Source organism: Epinephelus fuscoguttatus, linkage group LG9 (genome assembly GCF_011397635.1).
Source record: "Epinephelus fuscoguttatus linkage group LG9, E.fuscoguttatus.final_Chr_v1".
NCBI classification, from domain to species: Eukaryota; Metazoa; Chordata; class Actinopteri; order Perciformes; family Serranidae; genus Epinephelus; species Epinephelus fuscoguttatus.
In genome coordinates this window covers 14,750,445-14,771,249 of record NC_064760.1, presented here as the reverse complement: position 1 = coordinate 14,771,249, position 20,805 = coordinate 14,750,445, and the positions used below count along the sequence as shown (strand labels likewise).

Genomic DNA, 20,805 nt, shown 5'->3' with positions numbered 1-20,805 from the left:
ACAGGCAGCAGCGCCCTCTGGTGGTGAAGATGTGAACTGCAGCTCAGTCCCACAGCTCAACACAACTAATGGTTTATTATTGTGAGTGACTGAGACTGAAAGTAAGACTATTTTGTGAGCTGAAATGGAGCTACTAACCACAATAAATAAGTAACATGTACAATCCCTGGCTCCATGACTGTTATAAAAGTATTCAAGATATCCAGTGGTGGACTGTAGGCCTACACACACTTTTAGAATAGAATATTTGAATACTTCATATTTATACTCTACCTTTTGATTATCCCAGAGGTCAGTACTAAGAGGCAGCGTTTGTCAGTTATGCCCCTTAACTCTAGAACAATCTGCCTGAGGATCTTAGTGGTTCTACATCTGCTTTTAAACATAATATTAAGACACATCTTTTTACCATTGCTCTCTCCTGAAATGTATTTTTAACTGATGGTTGTTTCATTTTATCTTAGCCTGTGGTTATAACATAAATTGACTTTATCTTTTATTTCATTTTATTTTATTTCGTTAATGTAATTGAATTTAATTTTTAAATTATTATTATCATTTTATTCTATTATTTTATCATCTTTTTTTCTCTATCACAAATGTTTTGTCTTTTATGTTCTGCGCTTTGTGTTGCATTTTATGCATGAACTGTGCTGTATAAATAAAGATATTATTACTACTACATTTTGTAATTTAACTACATTTTACATATTAGTGAGGTCTAGTAGTTACTATGTAGACTTAGATTATTGACACAAAATATAATTACCAAATAAATTGTGATATATTATGATTACGCTTTCCAAGCTACCCTGCAGTACATAAATTAAAAAAAAAATGCTCCACCTTTATCAGCTGCAGCATTAACCCTTTGAAATGTGGAGTAACATCACTTTTCTTGTGCTGCTTTTAGACGCCTTTTGCACCTGGTGCAATTTCTTTCAAAAACATGGGGAAAAAGCAATGAGCAACTTGGTAAGGAATGTCCCACAAATTGCAAAAAAAAATATAAATTTAGAATTAAAAAAAAATAGGGAAAAATGAAAACAACTAGGGGAAACTATATTTATAATAATAACAATCATCATTATTATTACTTATTTTAGAATATGGCAGAATTATTTTTTATATATATTTTTATTATATTTTATATATTTTTTTATGATTTCTATTATAACTTTTAAGCACTTTTTCCAGGTCATTTCCTTGTTTATTTTTTAACTTTTTTTAAAACTAAGTTTCTTGCTTTTAACTTTCTCTTCTTAATAATTTCTGCATTTTTTTCATTGCACATCGCCTTCTACCTATGTTTTTGAAAGAATCAAAAATGAAAAATCAAAGGGTTTAAGTGTTTAGTGTTAAGAAGTAACTAGTAACTGCTGAGTTTGAGACATTTGTTAGAAATATTGATTATTTTCTTGATTCTTTGTTAAATTAAATTTAAAAAAGAAAACAGTAAAAATTTTCTGAATACCAAGGAAACATCCCCCAATGTGAAAAATCCTTAAAATATTTCTCAAATATCAAAATAGTTGCAGATTAATTACCGTAACATGTTAATTAACTAATCCATTAATTTACTTATCATTCCAGCTCTGAAAAACATGGTCGAACAACATGCAGCACAGAAGCCTACAGTATTAAAGACTTAGAATGAATAATGATAAAGGTCATGCAAAAAAACCTTTCTAACACATAGCCTAATTTGTGATATGAAAAAAAAATCAATGTCATGTGTTTTAAAGGGAAATAAAAACAAATGTAAATGCTCCTTGTTGAAAGTCCAAAGCAATACAGCAACACTTGAAGGAAAGTGTGAAGATAACATAGACTGAAATGTTCATAAATAAACTTCTCACAAAACAAAGCAAAGAGAGAAAGGAGTATTTATTATTCATTATATATTTTTTAGATAATATAGATACTTTTACATTGTTTGACTAGCAAACATTTAATAAACTCGTAGAAGTAGTATACAAAGAATTAAAAATACTAGTTCATCATCAGTAGTATAATATATAGCTTATACTTTCATGGTTCAAATATTGTACAAAAGACGTCATTAGGAATGAATACAGTAGTGTTTAAGAAACAGTCAGCAGTGGAGTCAAATGTTCTTACAAGTTCAGAGAGGACGTCAGTGTACAGTGTTTGGCGACTGTGGAAAATAAAATGTGCAGACAGCAGAGTTCTGTATGTTGTTTCACATTATCAGGTTTAAAACACCCGATATGTGATAAACAGTGTGAAAATTAATAAACATCTACAGTACAGTCTCCATATTTCCCCTCAGACACACACAGCCACCGACAGAGAGGCTTCACATCTGCAATATTATTAATGTATAATGATCAATTCCCTCATCAGCATTTCTCCTCATTATTCAGAATAATCAGCACCAGTTTGGACGACATGATAAACAGACTTGTTCTCTGGAGATTTTTAAAACTTGTACAGTATTTTGATATTTATTGCCATGTCTCCCACTGATAATAGAGCCTGATCGATAATGGACTGTGCTGAAATATCAGCCAACATTATCTTATTGCAGATGTATCAGGATCAGCATATTCTGACAGGATTTTGCAGCACAGAAAATATAATTCACAGACATGCACTCTTTGCTCTTTAGTCTGTCCAGCAGAGGGCACTGATGAGGCTTTTGTTCGACTGTAAAATGGCTCAGCACAAACTGTATCTTGGTCAGAATTCTTTATATACCGAATCTAAATGATCCTTGTCAGACATGTTTGTGTATTTAATGGGTTTATGTAAGAAAATTAATATTGGCTTGTATATTATAACCTGTTACCAGCCTCAAAAATCCAGTATTGGTCTAAAAAAATGCCCCAAAATCAGAAAGAGCTGCAGAATTGCAGATTTAAAACAATGATTCTAATCATAGAGTTACCATTTATATATATTTTTAAAAAAAATGGTGTTAAGGAGACACAGGTAGATACAACTTAATTTTTAGGAGTTAAGATATATTGAGTTAAAATAAATATAAATCTAATGTTAGATTATTAACTCACAGTGACTAATCTGATTCTGTTTAGTACCACAGTCAGTTCTGTTCTTTATTCTCACAGCTTTCATCCACCCACTTTGAATGTTATCACTACATTGAATGGGTGTTATCAGTTGTTAGCAGTCTTGTACAGAATGGGCCTACTGCACCTACTAGTAGGTTCAGAGATCTGTCATTAGCAGTGTTGAGGAGTAACTTGTTACATGTAATGGAGTTACATGCAATTAAATTACAAAATAAAGGTAATTGTAATCAGTTACAGTTACTGAGAAAAAATATGTGATCAATATTCAGTTACTTGGTTGTGATTACAAAGATATTACATTTGAATATATTTTTTCTGTAAAAAGCCAAATATAACACTCATCTGTTGCATTGCCTTTTTTTGCTGTGCAGGAACACCTTCTTTCAACACAGACCATCTACCAACATTTTTTAGCATCATTGCCCAGTTTAAATCATTTGTTAGAAAAGTAATCAAAGTAGTCAGAAGTAATGAGTTACATTACTTGTTACATTTTTACAATGGGAGCTAGTAATCTGTAACCTATTACATTTTAAAAGTAACCTTATCAACACTGGTTATCAACCAGGACCACAGGAAAGCCATTTTCCCAGTGGCCACCCATGCAATTGCAGCGAAAAAATCCCCCAGGCCTAAAAATCATTTCCCCCCTAGACCACCACTGTTAAAGGGATGTCTGTAAGACTGACAGGACACTTTGAACTGCAAACAAGGTCTATTATGACTCTTTCTAGTCTAAATCTTTGAGTTATGGTGGTTTTATGTTTGTAAAACTTTCCTCAAGCCGAGAAAAGCAATTTACAAATCGGTCACATCATCATAATGTGAGCTGAGAGTGAACTCATAGGCGGGGCCAGCAGGAGAAACACCACTGTGCATATTCAGTGGGCTGCATACTGTAAAAGTAAACCTTGAAGCCAGAAAACATTTTTGGCGTACACGCCAGGCAAGCAACTCCGTTGGAATGAATAGGCACCTTCTTGGCATCCCGTATCTGGTTATTGCTAAAATCTGTTATCGGCCCCATAAATGTTTTTTGTTGGGCTATGACCTCTAGTGGCCGTACTAATTATTGCAGGAGTGAGGGAGAAAGTCAGTTGTTGCAGTATTAAGAGTGACAAAAGCCCTATTCGGACGGGATTAGTTTTACATAGGTACATGGGATAAAGTAATAATTACCAGAGATTTTAGTCCTGTCCGAATGTGCCATGTCAGTAATTATTACCGCACGATGTCAGTAAAGATTATCGCGACTTTTACCTTCTGTAAAAGGGTCCCGGAAAATTACCTCGGGTAATCCTAATCCCGTGCGAATAGATCAGCAGTAAATATGTGTGTAGATATTTCGTCATATCCTGTTGACAAGTGGTTTTTCGCGGACTTTCAAGCATGGAGGCTCTTGAAGAGGCACTCAGTTTTGCACTTCACAGTTGGACAAGTCCATGTGAAACCTCAGGTACTGTGGGCCTACGACGAACACGATTCAAAACCAAAAGAAGGTCGCAAGCACTTGTCTGAGGCACGGGACTTCTGATTGCTTTAGGTAAGTTAGGTATGCAATGTAGCAGGGCTATGTGGCTAATAAAAAAATGACAGTGAAATCAACCAGTAGGCTAATCAGTTCATAATAATAATAATGTTTTGCCTGGAAGGAGTGTGGTACACACAGGAAGCGACATCATACACACATGACGACAGGAGGGGACAGTGGTGCATGAATGGATTTACCCCTCCCACTTGTGTTAGTTTTACTGACATTTCTTATCCCGTGCGAATTGGCCATTAATATTACCGACGTCCTGTGGTAAAGTGACATTACCCCACGTGCCCATGTAAAACTAATCCCATCTGAATAGTGCTAAAGTCTCTGTTGGGAGGAGGTTGCATAAGACGGATGGGTCAGTCAAACAAACACAGGACTTTCACCCAGGAGGCCGCTATTTGTGTCTTATTAACTTATTTCAACAGACCTTTGTAAATTCATCGTGTCATGTCACATTGCAATCCTTATGCAATACTTATTTTCACCCAAACCATAATTGTTTTCTAAACCTAACCACAACCTTAGTTCTGTCAGACAACTCACATTTTAAATGTTCATTTCAACAGCAGAACATAGTTAGAGTTTGGTGTCTAGACTCCAGCCTTATCGCTCCTGGCAGATATGCTTACATGAGATATTAGGGAGTGATTATTAAATATAATGCCGATAACAATTAGTAACTGTATTTGACTCACATAGTTTTTCTCAGCAACTGTAACTGATTACATTTATATTTATTTTGTAATTTAATTGGATTTAACTAGTTACTCCCCAACACTGCTGATGATGGCCTTCTGAACCTACCTACCTTCTAGTAGGTGTAGCAGCTCCCTCCAACTTATATCTATAAGGCTGATAACCACTGATAACAATCCTTCAATCGAATGATATCATTTCGAAGTGGTGTCTCTTTAGAGAGGTGTTTTTTTGCCAGTGAAAAAGCTCTAAAAAACTACCGTGCACTACCTGATCAAGACAGACACAGTTAGCGACTAGCTGCTGAACACAGTGAAGTATTCAGCGGCCAAAGAGCCAGAAGTTCAGTTATTGCAGGTTTAAACTGTATTTATAAACCCTTTTTCATCGTGTGAAAAAGCAGCCATAACTTAGCCAGTGTGTGGGAAACATTGTTTTGTATATATATTAAAATTATTTCATTAATACTAAAAAAACACAGTAAATATATAATTTCTATGTACAGAAAACAGAGAGGACAGAGTAAAATCTGTCCCATCCTCAGATCTCGACTCAATAATTGCTGGGATCTTGAGAACCATAGAAAAAAACCCTGTGTTAGTACGTGACGGTCTACAGACTACGCTGTGACACTGCAGCAGAACGACTCCCAAACCTGTCGACAGGAGGAACCCCACTGTAGGCTCTCCCCGACAGCTATTCACAACGCAGCCTCATTTCTATCCTCGCTCCTCTGTCCTCTGCTCCCCGCTCCCACACCAAGCCATCCATCATAAACCCTTGTTGTAGGTCACCACCTTGCAATCTGTTGCCATGGCGATTTCAGGCTCTAGGCGAGACACCTCAATCTGCAAAAAGAAAACAAAAAGACGGAAGGTAAATTCTAGCTCTGCGTCTCTCCGACTCTTTCAGCGGTCTGAGTTTTAATTCGAGGGGGGAGGAGACATCTGGAATAAGAGGTGAATATGAGCTTGTGGGCCGCGGCTGTGCATGTCAAGTAGTGTATGTGTAATTTGAATTTCTTGCCAGCTGCTCTCCATCTGAGCCATCTGGCCTCGAATTAGCAGTGGAAGCAGTTGGACCGACATTTTACTGTACCTGAGACATCTGGGGGAACAGGCTGATGGCTACGGGCAGCGAGAGGCCGAAGGTAACCAGGCACACCAGGCTGTGGATGGGCAGCAACAATCTGCGGTTGCTCTGCAGGAATCGCAGCCTACACGAGTCAAGACAATGATAAAAAGGAAACGTGAGCACGCTGTGTGGATCGATCCCAGATGACTAGGCTACTGGCAAGCCAGGAGTTATTTTTGGATCTGCAGAAAAGACATGGTGCAGATTTCGGGAAGCTGTTCTGCACAATTAGTGGGTGTGAGATTAACCTGTCTGCGTTCAAGTTCCAACTCTAGGTTTAATGAGCCAGACTGCACATATCGGTCTTTCTTCTTGTGTGTGAAGCCACAGTAGGCTATATTATCACATTTCATTCATTTGTTCATCTTCACATTATCTTTGGCTGTGACCTACTACTGAATGAATGTATGAGAAGCACTTTGGGGCACAACATATGTCTCTGCTTCTGCACACAGAGAAACAGTCAGAGTATTTTTAGACCAGAGTCAAACAAACATTTCTGCCCTACAAAGACACAGAGCAATAACTCGAGAAAGGAGTTGAGAGAAAAAGGAAATTTGAGCCAAAGATGTAGAAAATCCTTCAAACCTTTAGGATGCCAGGGGCTGAGTTACAGCTGTCATTACTTTTTGTCATGGTTGGATTTAGCTACTGCCTCATTTACGGGATATAACAAACATGAATTACTAAGATTTCATTCATTCATTTTCCGTAACCGCTAATCCTGTTGGGGGTCATGGGGGCTGGAGCCTATCCCAGCTCTTTACTGGGCGAGAGGCGGGGTACACCCTGGACAGGTCACCAGACTATCACAGGGCTGACACATAGAGACAGACAACCATTCACACTCACATTCACACCTATGGACAATTTAGAGTCGCCAATTAACCTGCATGTCTTTGGACTGTGGGAGGAAGCCAGAGTACCCAGAGAAAACCCACGCTGACACAGAAGGGCTCCCCCACCCCAGATTCACACCCCCCACCCTGGATTCGTACTGGGACCCCTCTTGCTGTGAGGCGACAATGCTAATCACTGCACCACTGTGCCACCTATTACTGATATTTTGAACTGTCAAATTTTATATTTCAGTTACAGGAAAGAGGAAATAAATTTAGCTAACACTAAATCACCAGGTGGCTTTAACTAACATGTTAGCTTTGGTCTAGTTATTCAGTTTTGCTAACTTACACTCAGTTTACTGTGAGACTGTACATGTCTGTGGCATAACAATATTTTATTTGATAAAACAAATCTCAAGAGGTCAGATTCTGGTCTTAAAGGTCCAGTGTGTAGGATTTAGTGGCATCTAGTGGTGAGGTTGCAGATTGCAACCAACTGAAACTTCTTCCATGTGCCAAGCGTGAAGGAGAACAACAGCAGTCGATGCAAAAGGTGAGTGGAATTCTGGGCTACTGTAGAAACAATACAACGGACTCTGTGGAAGAGGACCCGCTCAGTATATAAACATCTCTTTTTAAGAAACCAAAACACACCAGTTCTTACTTTCAGATGGTTATGAACTAATGAAAATATAGTTATGAATATTATATTCCATTTCTGCCAATATATCCCCTTAACTCCCACACACTGGACCTTTAAGTCATTATGTTCTGTGTTTGGCTGTTTAAGGGCAGAATCAAATAAAATGCTTCACAGTCCACAACTGCCTTCAAAAAACATTCATGAGTTATTATATTTTGGCATTTTTACATCAGTTTCATAATGGTACGATGGGGTGAAAACCAGCTAAAGAAAAAACTAGATCACTAGACCATCTTGCAATACGATCTGCGACTTAAAACAAATGTGGGCAAGACAAGTAAAATTGGAATAGAGGGCAATGGCCCCTTCACTACTGCCTACCCCCCCTTCTTTCTGTTTCATGACTAAATCTTGCACAATTATGACACTATTGCAGTGACAAAATCTGTCCACAGACAGACATATAGTATACACCCGGCAAAATACTCAAAATAGCTTCTGTGGTAGTTCATACTGCAGTGGGTTTCATCATGATGACACACAAATACACACACACTGACTCACAAGGTGAAATCAATACCAACAGCAGGTAAAAACATTTCTGTCACACAAAATTATGTTTGCTTTGCTCGTGTATCCTATGTTTTCTACTCTTTCTACTCTTTAAGTATTTAAAATTAAATTAAAAACAAAGATCCCTTATTAATAGGACAGATTACAAACACACATTACAAGGATTAAAGAGACGACCAGAAAAGTTGAGAACCATTACTGCAGTCTGTATTTTCTTTCTGACTAATGTCTCATTAACGCAAAGTAGTATCATGCATGTATGCATACATGTCTGAATGTACCTGCATACAAAGACTAAATTAGAGCTGTCTTTAGGTACGTTTCTTTAGTTTGTTAAGTAGCCTAATGTTTAAATGAAAATGAAGAAACTTGTTCCAGTTTCTCAAATGTGAATATTTTCTAGTTGTTTTAGTCCTTGATGAAAGTAGACAGCTGGACTGTTGCTAGGAGAAAATAAGACATTAAAGATGTGTGCTCTGGCTCTGTGAAGTTATGATGGGTATTTTTCATATTTTGACATTTACAGACCAAAAGATAATCAATTCATTAAGAAAATAATCAGCAGATTAATACTTGTAGTGTTAGATATTAAAAAAGGCCTACTATAAACAGTATTTCTGTACAGACCTCTCTAGGTAGGACATGATGATGGGGGGCAGGACGAAGATCGGCATCGGGAGGACCACACGTGTGAAGGCGGTCTCCATGATCGCCTGGGGAAAAGATGAGAACATTGTGCACATGCTTCATTTCAAACACTGCAGCGAGTTGGATTTAATTTTCCCTTTCATGAGATCAGATGTGTGCTGAGTGACAGCAGCCGAGCAGGAAATGATGCATTTTCCCATTATCAGCTGCCATCACCTAAAAATGCAATTCACTAAAAAAAAAACAAACAACACACAGCAAGTGTATAAACACATTCAGTGCAGTCGAGTATCAAGTCTGTTGAGCGTGCAAAAAAAGGCACTCACATGTCTCGCAGCAATTTTGGAGGATCCCACCACATTCCCGTTGTTGTCTAGAACATCGATTCCCTCAGAGAGCTCATTGTGTCTCATCAGGCCCACGTTACAGATGTTTGCACTGGCTGAGGACACGGAGAGAAAAGCAGCTTTTATAATTTAATATGTGTCCACAAGACAAGATGCTGAAGATTCTACTGATCCTTGAAGGGAAATTGTGATGTTACAGTCATTTTGATGTAAAGAATAGAGAATTATAAGAAGTTTGGATAGGAGTATAAAATAGATGTATGTAAATATAAAGTAATAAATACAATAAAACAGAAATAAAAATGCACATTATGCTACAATGTTTAACACTAGTACTTAAGATATTAAGAATAACATATTTCTTCACTGTGCTGAGTCTGTAAGTGTGTAAAAATAAACAACTATGTGCACTGTGCTCCATTACACTGTATAAACCTGTGTTACACTCAGAAATATAAAATATATATTATGCTATAATGGTTACTACAATATATACATCAATGGAATAAAGATAGAAATAAGAATAAACATAAGAAGTACGTACTGTTATGTGCATCATATGTTAAATAAATATAAACATTCAAGAGATGTTAAAAATATTGGACAGTTGAATTATTGCACCAATTATTGCATGTTTAAAAAAAAGTAATAATAATTGTACCTTAAGTCACTAGCTCTGTAATTTGAGATTTAGAAGAAAGAAAAATTTAAGAAGAAAAACTGACTCCAGCCACCAGAGGGCCACATCAGTAGACCTCTGTTGTAACTGGTACACGGGGTCCTTTGGAAACCTACCGACAGCTGGGAAGGGGACCAGTCTCTGAATTATCATTCTGGTGGCAGGACTCAGCTTGTTGGCTTTCTGAATCAGGACATTCAGTCCCACCTGGTACACACAAACATGAGTAGAAGAAACATAACAACAGGTTTGTCTTGAATAAATCACACAAAAATGTATTAAAACGAACAAATTTTGCTTTTGGTAAAAACTTTTTGTTACAATGAGGCTGTTGTTGAATGCAGACACTTATGACTTCAATTGATCAGTGAGATTCTCCATTTTTATTTTCTTTGTTCACCAGAGGCATGCAAGAAAAACAAAGCTTTCTTCACGAAGCTCAACGTAACATGGGGTCATTAACTGGAACACAGATGATCTATTGGTGGGTGAGGTATTCCTTTTCCTTCTCAAATCAAATTTTGGAGGATATAAACTACACAAGAAACACACTCACTGCAATAGAAACAGCGCTGGTCACAGCTCCCACGTAGCCTTGAAGAAACTTTGATGTTGGCGTAGGCTGAGGGAGGAAAATAAATTCTGTGTCAAAGCTTTGTGTATGGTTTACTCTAGTAACATTTTGGAATTTAATGCCTTTAAATGGTCTTTTATTGCAGAAAAAATGTCTCGAAGCGAAAAACACAACACATTATATTCTATTATGGGGATAAATTAATTAAAAAAATGAACAAATACTGTCATTTTTTAGAGTTTTCTGAATAAATAGATCTGAATATCCACAGTACATACCTTTGTGGCATTACGGTTGGCGTAGTTGACACAGGCATTGTGACTCTGGTTCAGCCACTGTAGGACAGAAGGAAGGAAAGAAGAGTTAACGGTTAAAAGGAATGAACAAAGGATAGAAGGAGTATGGAGGGAGGAAAGGAAAGCAGGACGAAAAGGAGTAGTGAAACACAAAGGGAAGGAAGGATAGATAAAGAGATATTCGGAGGCTTATTTGTTGCTTTATAAATCCATGGCACACAGAGAGAAGCAACCAGAGCAGCAGCACTTTATTTTACCATGTCCTTACCCCAGTGTAAACAGGTGGGAGAGCGTTGCATGTGCACAATAAAAGTGTGCTTACCAGATGTTCAGCATGTACAATAAATGCAATGGTTTTACAGTATGTTGTGTTTTACAGTACCTGCCATATAATGGTAGACACCACAGTCTGATTTGGGAGAAGAAGGCCAATGACCTAGATGAGACCAGGGAATAAGAGCTTATTTTCGGGGCAAAATAAGTCCAAAGTCTCATTTCATCTGTCCCCAAAACACGACCATGTACAGTAAATGGACGTCAGCACAGCCATGATATAAAATGTATGAGTCTTATATGAGACTTACAATTGGTGTTCCAAATGGGACATAACCTGCACAGCGAAGAAATGATTTTCAGCGTAGAGAAAAGAAAAATGAGGACAAAATGGACGTAAGTTCACCAACTGCAGCAAAGATCTTCATCTGAGGTCGTACCTGACATTCGAAATGGCATGAAGATCTTCTCTCCTGTGTCAGGATGAATGATGGCCTGCGTGCAGAGAGCATGACATCATCCTCATGCTGCCAGGCGCCCAGAGGCTTGAATGTATGGAGGTGCAGTTAACCTGAGCCTGACTTACAGGGATGACTGATGAATCACTTACCTGCTTGATCTTCTGGGCTTCCCACAGCTGCAAGAAAAGAACTATAAGTAGTCATTATGTTTATGATACTCTTGTTTTACATCTGCTTTAGAGGCGTAAATAAACTGCCATTTTTTCATTATGATAATTGTGTGTTTTGCAACGACTTTATTTAGTCGACTGTCACTACATACTTGTCATAGTCTGTGCCTTTCCTCCATTCCTCATGCTTCAGCTGTTCCCCCCCTCCCCTTTTTTCTTGTTCATCCCAATATCCCTCCACGACGCCTCTATTCTCTGTCCTCCATCACTTGATCCAGAAATCAGTTGAGACTTGCCATCTTGTAGGATGCTTAATTCGTTAAAAGCGCTCGAAGGAGAGAGGAGGCTTTTAGAGGAGAGGGAAGCGAGGATACACGAGTGCAGGCTTCACAGATGTCTTTTATCAACCAACTCACCCCCTGACTGGATATCAGTTATTGATTGGACAGCACAGCGCTGTAGCTCCACACTCAGCGGTCACCCGTTTGCCCTCCACTCCAGCAAGCCCAACCTGTTTCCAGCCCTGCTCAGCCTGCCTGTCCTGTTTCTCCAGAGTGTCCTGGATCAACCCAAGACACTTTAAACTGAACAACTGTCTGAGTCACGCTTTTGGGTCCAGTTCTCTCTGTACTACACGACAATACTCTGTAATGTGCACCATGTTTCCTGCATATTCTGTCTTGTGTCACAATATTGTCGATGAAGACTCACCTGAAGATCAGACACTCCAGGAGGAAGCTCTCCATGTTTATAGTCATCAAGTAGTTTAATGCATTCTTTCAATTTTTTCTACAACAAAGGAAGAGAAAAATGTGAAGCTTAGTTAGACTGATTGTTGTTCTGGTGAGCAAAAGTTCTCAAATGTTAAAAATAAATTTAAAAATAAATGTATTATTTAATTGTTTGGTCTTTAAAATGTCAGAAAATAGCGGAAATGATTCTTGTGCCTGATATGACATCTTGATCAAAACCCAAAAATGTTTAATTCACTATCATGAAAGGCAAATTAATGAGGAAACAGTAACGTATGAGAGGCTGGAACCACAAAGTCATGAAAAAAAGGACATTATTGATTAATCGATTCATGCATTTTCTCTCCTGGCATAAATTAAAACCCTAGAAACTCATCACTGTTCAGTAAAATTACATATTTAGGAGTATTTTTAAAGAAAAAAACCTTTATGCCTTTAATGGTTTGGTTGTAACTCTATGTTTTGAATATACTATATTATTATGAATATGTAAATAATTCCCCGCCCCTTAGTTGCTCACCTGCAGCTCGAGTTTATGGAGTTATTTTTGTCTCAATATTATCTTTATAAACAGATTAAGGATCCTAGTGTTAATGTGTAGTCTGTAGAAATATAATAACCTTCCACAAATATTAACAAAAAGATTTGTAATGTCACTAAAATATTTTGCAAATATAAACTGACTCTGCAGAAATGTGGTGGAAATTACGTCATCAGCTGGCGATAACATACCAACCAACCATAGAAAAGTGAAAAAACTGGATTTCCATTCACACTGAAAGAAAAGTTTGTCTCAAAATTCTGCATGTGTAAAATGTAAATCCATAAATGTCAAATTGAAATCCAACTTTCAAACAGGTACGTACAGAATATATTACAAATTATTATTATCATTATCATTATTATTATTATTGTTCACAAATGCTTTTCATGTAGTTGTTAATTAATTTTTACTCTTTTTTTTCAGAATTTGTTTATTTGCAGACCCGTTTTATACCTGCACTGTATTTTTGTGACTTAACTTTTTTAAATATATATATTTGTGGAAGGTGTTTTAATTTACAGACCACACATTAACACACAGATTGATTACCTGTTTTTTTTTCACTGGAGGGGGTCTTTATAAAGAGTTGACTGACACATCATTTCAGCTCTACAAATATATACTGTTGTCTATGACACTGTAAGGGATGGAAGCTCAAACTTTCAATTGAAGCCATACTGTGAAAACATTCACCAGCCACCTATAGACAGTTTTGTATCTTTCTTCTTTTTTTTTTTTTTTTTTTTACCTCAGACACAAACAGGGTGCTGGGATCAATGATGTCCACAAAGTGTCTCAGTCGACCGAGGAATGAACCCTGGAAGAGACAGTATGACAAAGTTAACTCTTAATGAAAGCAGACACATAATGACAGTCCAACATCCTCCCCTCTGTGAATGAATCATTTCACAAGTCCTCTGAAAATTTATGCATCACTTCTCACTTTGCTTGACTTGGTTCTTAGTAGTCCTAAAGTTCCTAAAAACATTTCTTTGTGTGTTGCTCATTGGTTATTTGAAAGAGGCATTTAGGTATTTATAATGTCACATAAAGCACAGTTTAACATATGTAACAACCAGTGGTGTAAGGTGGTCAGTCTTAACAGATTGTACACGTAAACTAGCTACCGTATCATATCATATTGTCATATGGTCAAATAGAGACTTGACATAGGCAACAAAAAGAAAAGAAAGGAAAACCATGACAGAGATGGGTTTGCATTTTTGAGGGCATATAGCCTATGGCGAATGGTACTATCTTTAATCTAATTTGAGATCTTCTTTGAACACAGGTGCCCTAAACCCAACAGGAAGTCAGCCATTTTGAAATAAATGTGTAGTTTCTGGTCATATCCAGGGGGCGTACTTTAACAAACTCCTCATCTGAAGTCCTTCCACATCAAAAGTCGCTTAAAGCTTGAGTTTTCGTTGAACCTTGTGACCATGGCGAGGCGTCAAACTTCCAGGTTTCAACAGGAAGATGTTATAACTTCTGTGTACCTTGTCCAATCTGCCCCAAACTTCACAGGTTTTATGAAGCTCCAAGCCTGAAGCCAGCAACGTGCAAATTAGGTGTCATGGTGATTGCCCAACCCTCTGGCAACAGGAAGTACGTCATTTCAGACACTTATCTTTTGGTTTACGTGAAATTTACACGGTGGGACCTACAGTTGATGAACAACAATATGACAAGTAATCAATGTGTTCTGCAGCGCCACATAGTGGACACAGAAAGTGGTGCAACATGTAAAACAGGTCATTCTAATGAGATGCGCAGAGGTGCAAGAGCAAGTTCATCATCACTGCTTGCAGCTTTAATTTTTCTTGGCCATGGCAAACATTTACCCCCAACACAAAAAAAAACCAGTAAGCCACTTCACATATGAGTAGGTTGAGGAACAAGTCTGTTATGTTAGCTCCGTCGAACCTGTACGGCGGGCCAACCACTGCTGGGTGATGGAAAACAGGTCACACACTGTGCACCACTTGTGATTTTTCCCAGGGATGTCGCCACAGACACCCAGTTCGTAAAACTGCAAATGCAAGTGCTTTTATTGATGGGCCATAGGCTTGGTCACTTATGTGTTACCGCAACAGGGAAAAGCTTTAGGATTATTACTTTAATATTAACTGTAATTACATTTGTTTGTTAAAGGAAAAGGTCAGCAATTTAGGAAATACATTTATCTGCTTTCTGATTGAAACCACTTTCATATCTGTACTGTAAATACAAAGCTACAGCTAGACTAGTGTTTCCAGTCTTTATGCTAAGCTAAGCTAACCTACTGCTGACTGTATTTACAGCACAGACATGGGAGTGGTATCAATTTTATCACCAAAAAAAGAATAAGTGGACTTCCTCAAATGTCAAACGATTGCTGTATGTTTACATTTTCATGCCGGACAATGAATTCTTGCTTTCTCTGTTCACTGAAAGAAGACAGTGAGATGAGGTTGGAAGCTTTGAATCATTCGTCAAAGGACCTTTGAGTTTAGATTCTCTTCTTAAAGGTCATGGATGTAAAAATACACAAATCTTTGCTATGTTTTTAAGAAATTAATAATCGTATACTTTGAACAAAGAAAGCTAAACTGTTAAATGCTCAATAAAAAAAAGACAAAGTTTTTGCCTCCTCACAGAACAATGTGACAAACACAACTGAGATGAGAAAGTAAATCCGCCTTTTGAGATGAACTTTGAAGCAAACATACTAACCATCTGAGTAAGTTTACATTTACCAAACACATTCCTCAGAGTGAGGCTTGGAGCTGCTGGGTAAGCACCCTGTTTTCTGTTCCCTTCACTGTCTTCATCAGCATGCCAATTGCTAAGTATGTGTGCCAGCAGTCTGAAAAGGCCCAACAGCAATTTATGCCAAGAGTCTCTTTGGCAAACCAGATGGGCGAAAACATGGCAGCTTCAATCGGATTCCCTCCAAGACATTTATCAGTTATGAAGGGCAGAAAAGTGGAAAGACAAACCCTTCTGTATTTTAATTATCTGTTCGGATCAGGGTCTAATTGAAATGACTGGAAACAACATCCAGTCCTTCTAACGATTGTAAATAAAGCATCTCTTCTGCACTGTAACCCTGGATATTCTGCCATTCCTCCATCACATGTCTCCTCCTCTGACAGGCCATATGTGCTGCAGTGCTGTTTTGTAAGAGTGGGTTAGACTGAGGATCCATGTGAGGAGCCCGCTTTAATTATGCATGAGTTTCAGCTCCCTGGAGAGTACACAACAAGGCTAGCAGAGACAGAGCGCGGCAGAAAGCACAGACAAACTGAGCTAGATTTATGCTGATTCAAAGACTGGCCTAATTTTAACTGCTTTGACGCAAGGAACTGAAAGTATTACAGGACCTTTATCAAAGCGACGTGAACTTCAGGTTGCAGATGGAACAACACAAGGGTTTATGGGGGTCAGATTGAAAAGACTTCCCACTGAAAGCCATCATTAATAGGAGCTGGAAACCAAGGCTTAATGACTGTCTCCCTTTAAATTATGGTGATCTAAAACAAGATGTGGTGGCAATCGCTCAAAAAAAATAGCAATTCGCCTGAGACAAAGGGTGTAAATGAACTGCTATTTAGGCCTGAACCGTGAACCGTGCAACATCCTGTGTTAACTCATGGGTTCGTGGACCAATTATGAAAAAAAACACCACTCCTACATTAGTGTGAAACCCTCAGACTGAAAGAGACACAAAACAACAACATTTTTTGGCTCTTTGTGGCCATTTTGCATCTCTTTGTCGTTGTTTTGCGTCCCAATATGGCTGCATTGCGTCCATATGAGGCTGTTTTACATTTCTTTGTGGTTGTTCTGCATCCTATTGTAATCATTTTGAATCTCTTTGCAGCTGCTTCGTGTCTCTTTGTGGACATCTGCATCTTTTTGTGGCTGTTTAACATCTTTTTGAAGTCGGTTTGCATGTCTTTTGGGTGTTAAACATCTCATCGTGACCATTTTGCATCTTTCTATAGTTGCTTTACATCTCTTATTGGACATTTTGCACCTCTGTATAATTGTTTTGCATCTTTGTGACCATTTTGCATCTCTTTGTGGTGGTCTAGCATCCCTATGTGACTGCTTTGCGTAATTTTGTGCCCATTTTACATCTCTTCGAGGTTATTTTGCACATCTTCGTGATTGTTTAGTATCTCATCACAACCATTTTGTGCCTCTTTGTAGTTGGTTTGTGTATCTTTATGGATGTTTTACATTTCTGTGACCATTTTGCGTGTCTTTGTAGTTGTTTGGCATCCCTATGTGGCTGCTTTGCATCTTTTTGTGCCCATTTTACATCTCTAAGGTTGTTTTGCATGTCTTTGTGGTTGTTTTGTGTCTAATATTGACCATTTTGTGTCACTTTGTGGTTGTTTTGTGTATCCTTGTGGACATTTTGAAATATATGGCCATTTTGCATCTCACTGTGCTGGTTTTGCATCCCTATTTGACTACTTTGTGTCTTTCTGTGGCAGTTTTTTTTTTCATCTCTTTAAGGTCATTCTGCATATCTTTGTGGTTGTTTTACATCTATATGTGACTATTTTGCATCTCTGTGTGATTATTTTGAGTCCCTGCTACAATTTTGCATCTCTTTGCGGTGGTTTGGCATCCCTATGTGGCTGCTTTGCATATTTTGTGCCTATTTTACTTCTCTTTGAGGTTGTTTTACGCCTTAGTGCACCAAATTTGCATCTCTTTCTGGAATTATTAAATCTCTCCATTTTGCCTCTCTTTGCAGTTGTTTTGCATCCTATGTGGCTGCTTTGCATCTTCTGAGTCCATTTTACTTGTCTTAGCTGTTTTGCATGTCTTTGTGATTGTTCTGCATTTCACTATGACCATTGTGTGTCTCTTGGAAGTTGTTTTATGTCTCTTTCTGGACGTTTTGCATTTCTGTTTGACTGTTCTACATCTCCCTGGGACCATTTTGCATCTCTTTGTGGTGATTTTGTGTCCCTTTATACCTGTTTTGCATCTTTTTAAAGCCATTTTGCATTTCTTTGTTGATGCTTTGCATCTCTTGTTGGAGGTTTTGCATCTCTGCACCATTGTTTTGCAAATATTCAGGACCATATTTTGCATTCTTTTGTACATGTTTTGCATCCGCATGTGTCTATTTTGTGTCTGTTTGTGGCTGCTTTACATCTCATTGAAGTTGTTTTGCATGTCTATTTGGTTGTTTTGCACCTCTTTATGATTGTTTTGCATCTCTCTGACCAATTTGCATCTTTATGTGGAGGTTCTGCATCCCTGTGTGGATGCTTTGAGTCATTTTTTGGCCATACTAGGTCGCTTTGCCATTGTTTTGCATGTCTTTGTGGTTGTTTTGCATGTAATTGTAGTTGTTTTGTTGGCTCTTCATGAAAATTTTGCAGCTCTGTATGACTGTTTTGCATCTGTGACCATTTTGTATCTCTTTGTGGTGGTTTTGAATCCCAGTGTGGCTGCTTTTTATTTTTTCAGTGGTTGTTTTTCATGTCTCTGTGAAGCCATTTTACATCTCTCTTTTGCTGTTTTGCATCTCTGTGTGGTTGTTTTGTGTCTCATTTGGCAGTTCTTTGGAGCCTGAATTACTTTTCAACATAAAACAACTGTCACTCCAAAATGAGGCTCAGGCCCAATTGGCCCTTTGACCCCGTAACCCCTTTCTTTAGTTCTTCCATGTATTTTGATAAGAGTTTTATTGATCGCTCATATCAGTTGAAACAACAGCAGATCAGAAAGTTTAGTGACTTATTTACAATCTGCATATGGACCTTGCTCGGTGCAGCACCATCCTGTGAATAACTTCCTTCAGGCTGCAGTTTAATGAATGGCTCTGAAGAAATAAATTTAAATGTAACCATCGTGCAGCTTCCTCAGTTAATGTGCCACCCGAGTTAACGTGAAGGTCACATTATCTTCCAGGGCTGACCAATGCAAATTCATTTGTGAGGACGGAAAATTGAGTAATGGGCTTCAGATAAGTAAGGACAGCCCATTAATCTCGATCACATGTGGGGCCACAGTCAGTCTGCAGGAAGCATCCTGGAAAATAATAAACTTGAGGGTGTTAAAGTGTGATTTGGATTAGATAACGTTCAATGTGATGCACAGAGTGAGAGATATTATATCAGAAATCTCACCAGATGCGATTTTAAAGCCTAGATTAAAAGAAAAAGAGGTAAAACCGCATGTAGTTAGGCGCTTTTAAAGGATAAATGGCTTTAGATTGACGCGTAAGATATGAGTGTGTTGTCTGCAGAACCTCAACAGTGTGATATAATCTTTCACGGAGCAGCAGCGAGGCAGAGGGTGTGAAATCTGTCAGTGGAGATGATAAACAGCGATATGAACCTGCCGACAGACGATTCTTTCTACTAGTAAAACTACAATACGCTCAAAACTAATGCAATCACGCCCGGAAGTTGATTATCAGCTCAAAGTTGTTGCGGTTTGATAACAAAGAAGCGGAGCGCAGATCAAAGCAACTTTGGCCACAAAGTGTGCGCATGAGAACAGCCGGAGCGGAGCAGCAGCAGCAGCAGCAGGGCGGAGGATGCATGGGGCTGTTTTTCACCCCCAAAGCCTGCAAAACAAAAAGCCACATTAATGCTCGTTCACCGGGAGATAAAGAAGACTTACCTGCTCGTATCGAGGTCTCCCGAGCTGGAAGGCAGGACAAGCTGCAGATTCCGCCATGACACCGAACTATTTATTTATTAATGAAGTGAATCATGAACGGATTTTTCTTCCAAGTGCAGCGAACTACATTCAGTGTTTAACTAGTGAAGCAGCGAGCCGCTCCGTCTGTTGGGATGTGTAGTCTTCTCCTTTGCGTTAACACTGGCAAAGTTGAACCGCATGACTACACATCCCAAATGATCGATAAGGTGAAAGCTATTGCATAACTGCTCGCATTGATCTTGGGGAGAGAGATAACAGTAGATGCACCCATAGGTGTCAAGATTGGCCCAATTAATCATTATGTGAAGAGGTGTGGCCTGAAGAAACAAACATGTCTGCGAGGAGTAATGATCAGCCGGGTTGCTCTCAGGTTCGCTTCATATTAAAGGAAGAAGAGAATAAATAACCAGGGGCTAAATAAATATGTGTTTGTCACCACACTGGACACTTTCATTATGCTCCTGTCAGAAAGTGGCCGAGGGCACGAGACTGCTGCTTTCAGATTGAATAAAGTCTATTCAATTAATCCTTCTCTTCTTCACAGTGTTATGCACTTTAATCATATGACATATTTAATTCATGACATCTCAAAGTACTAAAAGAAGCTTCAAATAACGACTCTTGCTCTGTGTGTGTCTTAACAAATCTGTAACTTATGTAACTAAGTACATTATGGCAAAACTTCAATTAGTAGCCGGGGTATTATTTGCATTGATCACTAAACTCAACAGGATTGTATCTAGGACATGCGTCTGTGGGACAGGCCTTTAATTCCTCTCACATTAAACTGTTGCTTAGCAAAGATGGATAAAATGATCAAATTGTTTATTTAAACTAGTATGAATATTATTTGTACAAAAATTAGGCTTCGACTAACATATCAATTATGTGTT

The 20,805-nt window shown here is 38.3% G+C and overlaps 1 protein-coding gene across 1 annotated transcript; it reads right to left on the bottom strand.

Annotated features, from left to right (window-relative positions):
• Nucleotides 1-1,876: 1,876 nt before the first annotated feature.
• Nucleotides 1,877-20,177, bottom strand: sfxn5b (sideroflexin 5b). The gene is made up of 14 exons (XM_049586002.1): nucleotides 19,871-20,177; nucleotides 13,980-14,048; nucleotides 12,647-12,724; nucleotides 11,915-11,941; nucleotides 11,745-11,799; nucleotides 11,616-11,641; nucleotides 11,414-11,467; nucleotides 11,014-11,070; nucleotides 10,718-10,783; nucleotides 10,278-10,368; nucleotides 9,462-9,577; nucleotides 9,115-9,200; nucleotides 6,394-6,511; nucleotides 1,877-6,143 (listed from the first exon to the last, which is right to left on the bottom strand). The coding sequence occupies exons 1-14, from the start codon at nucleotides 19,925-19,927 to the stop codon at nucleotides 6,066-6,068; spliced, it is 978 nt and encodes a 325-aa protein (XP_049441959.1). The 5' UTR covers nucleotides 19,928-20,177; the 3' UTR covers nucleotides 1,877-6,065.
• Nucleotides 20,178-20,805: the final 628 nt, after the last annotated feature.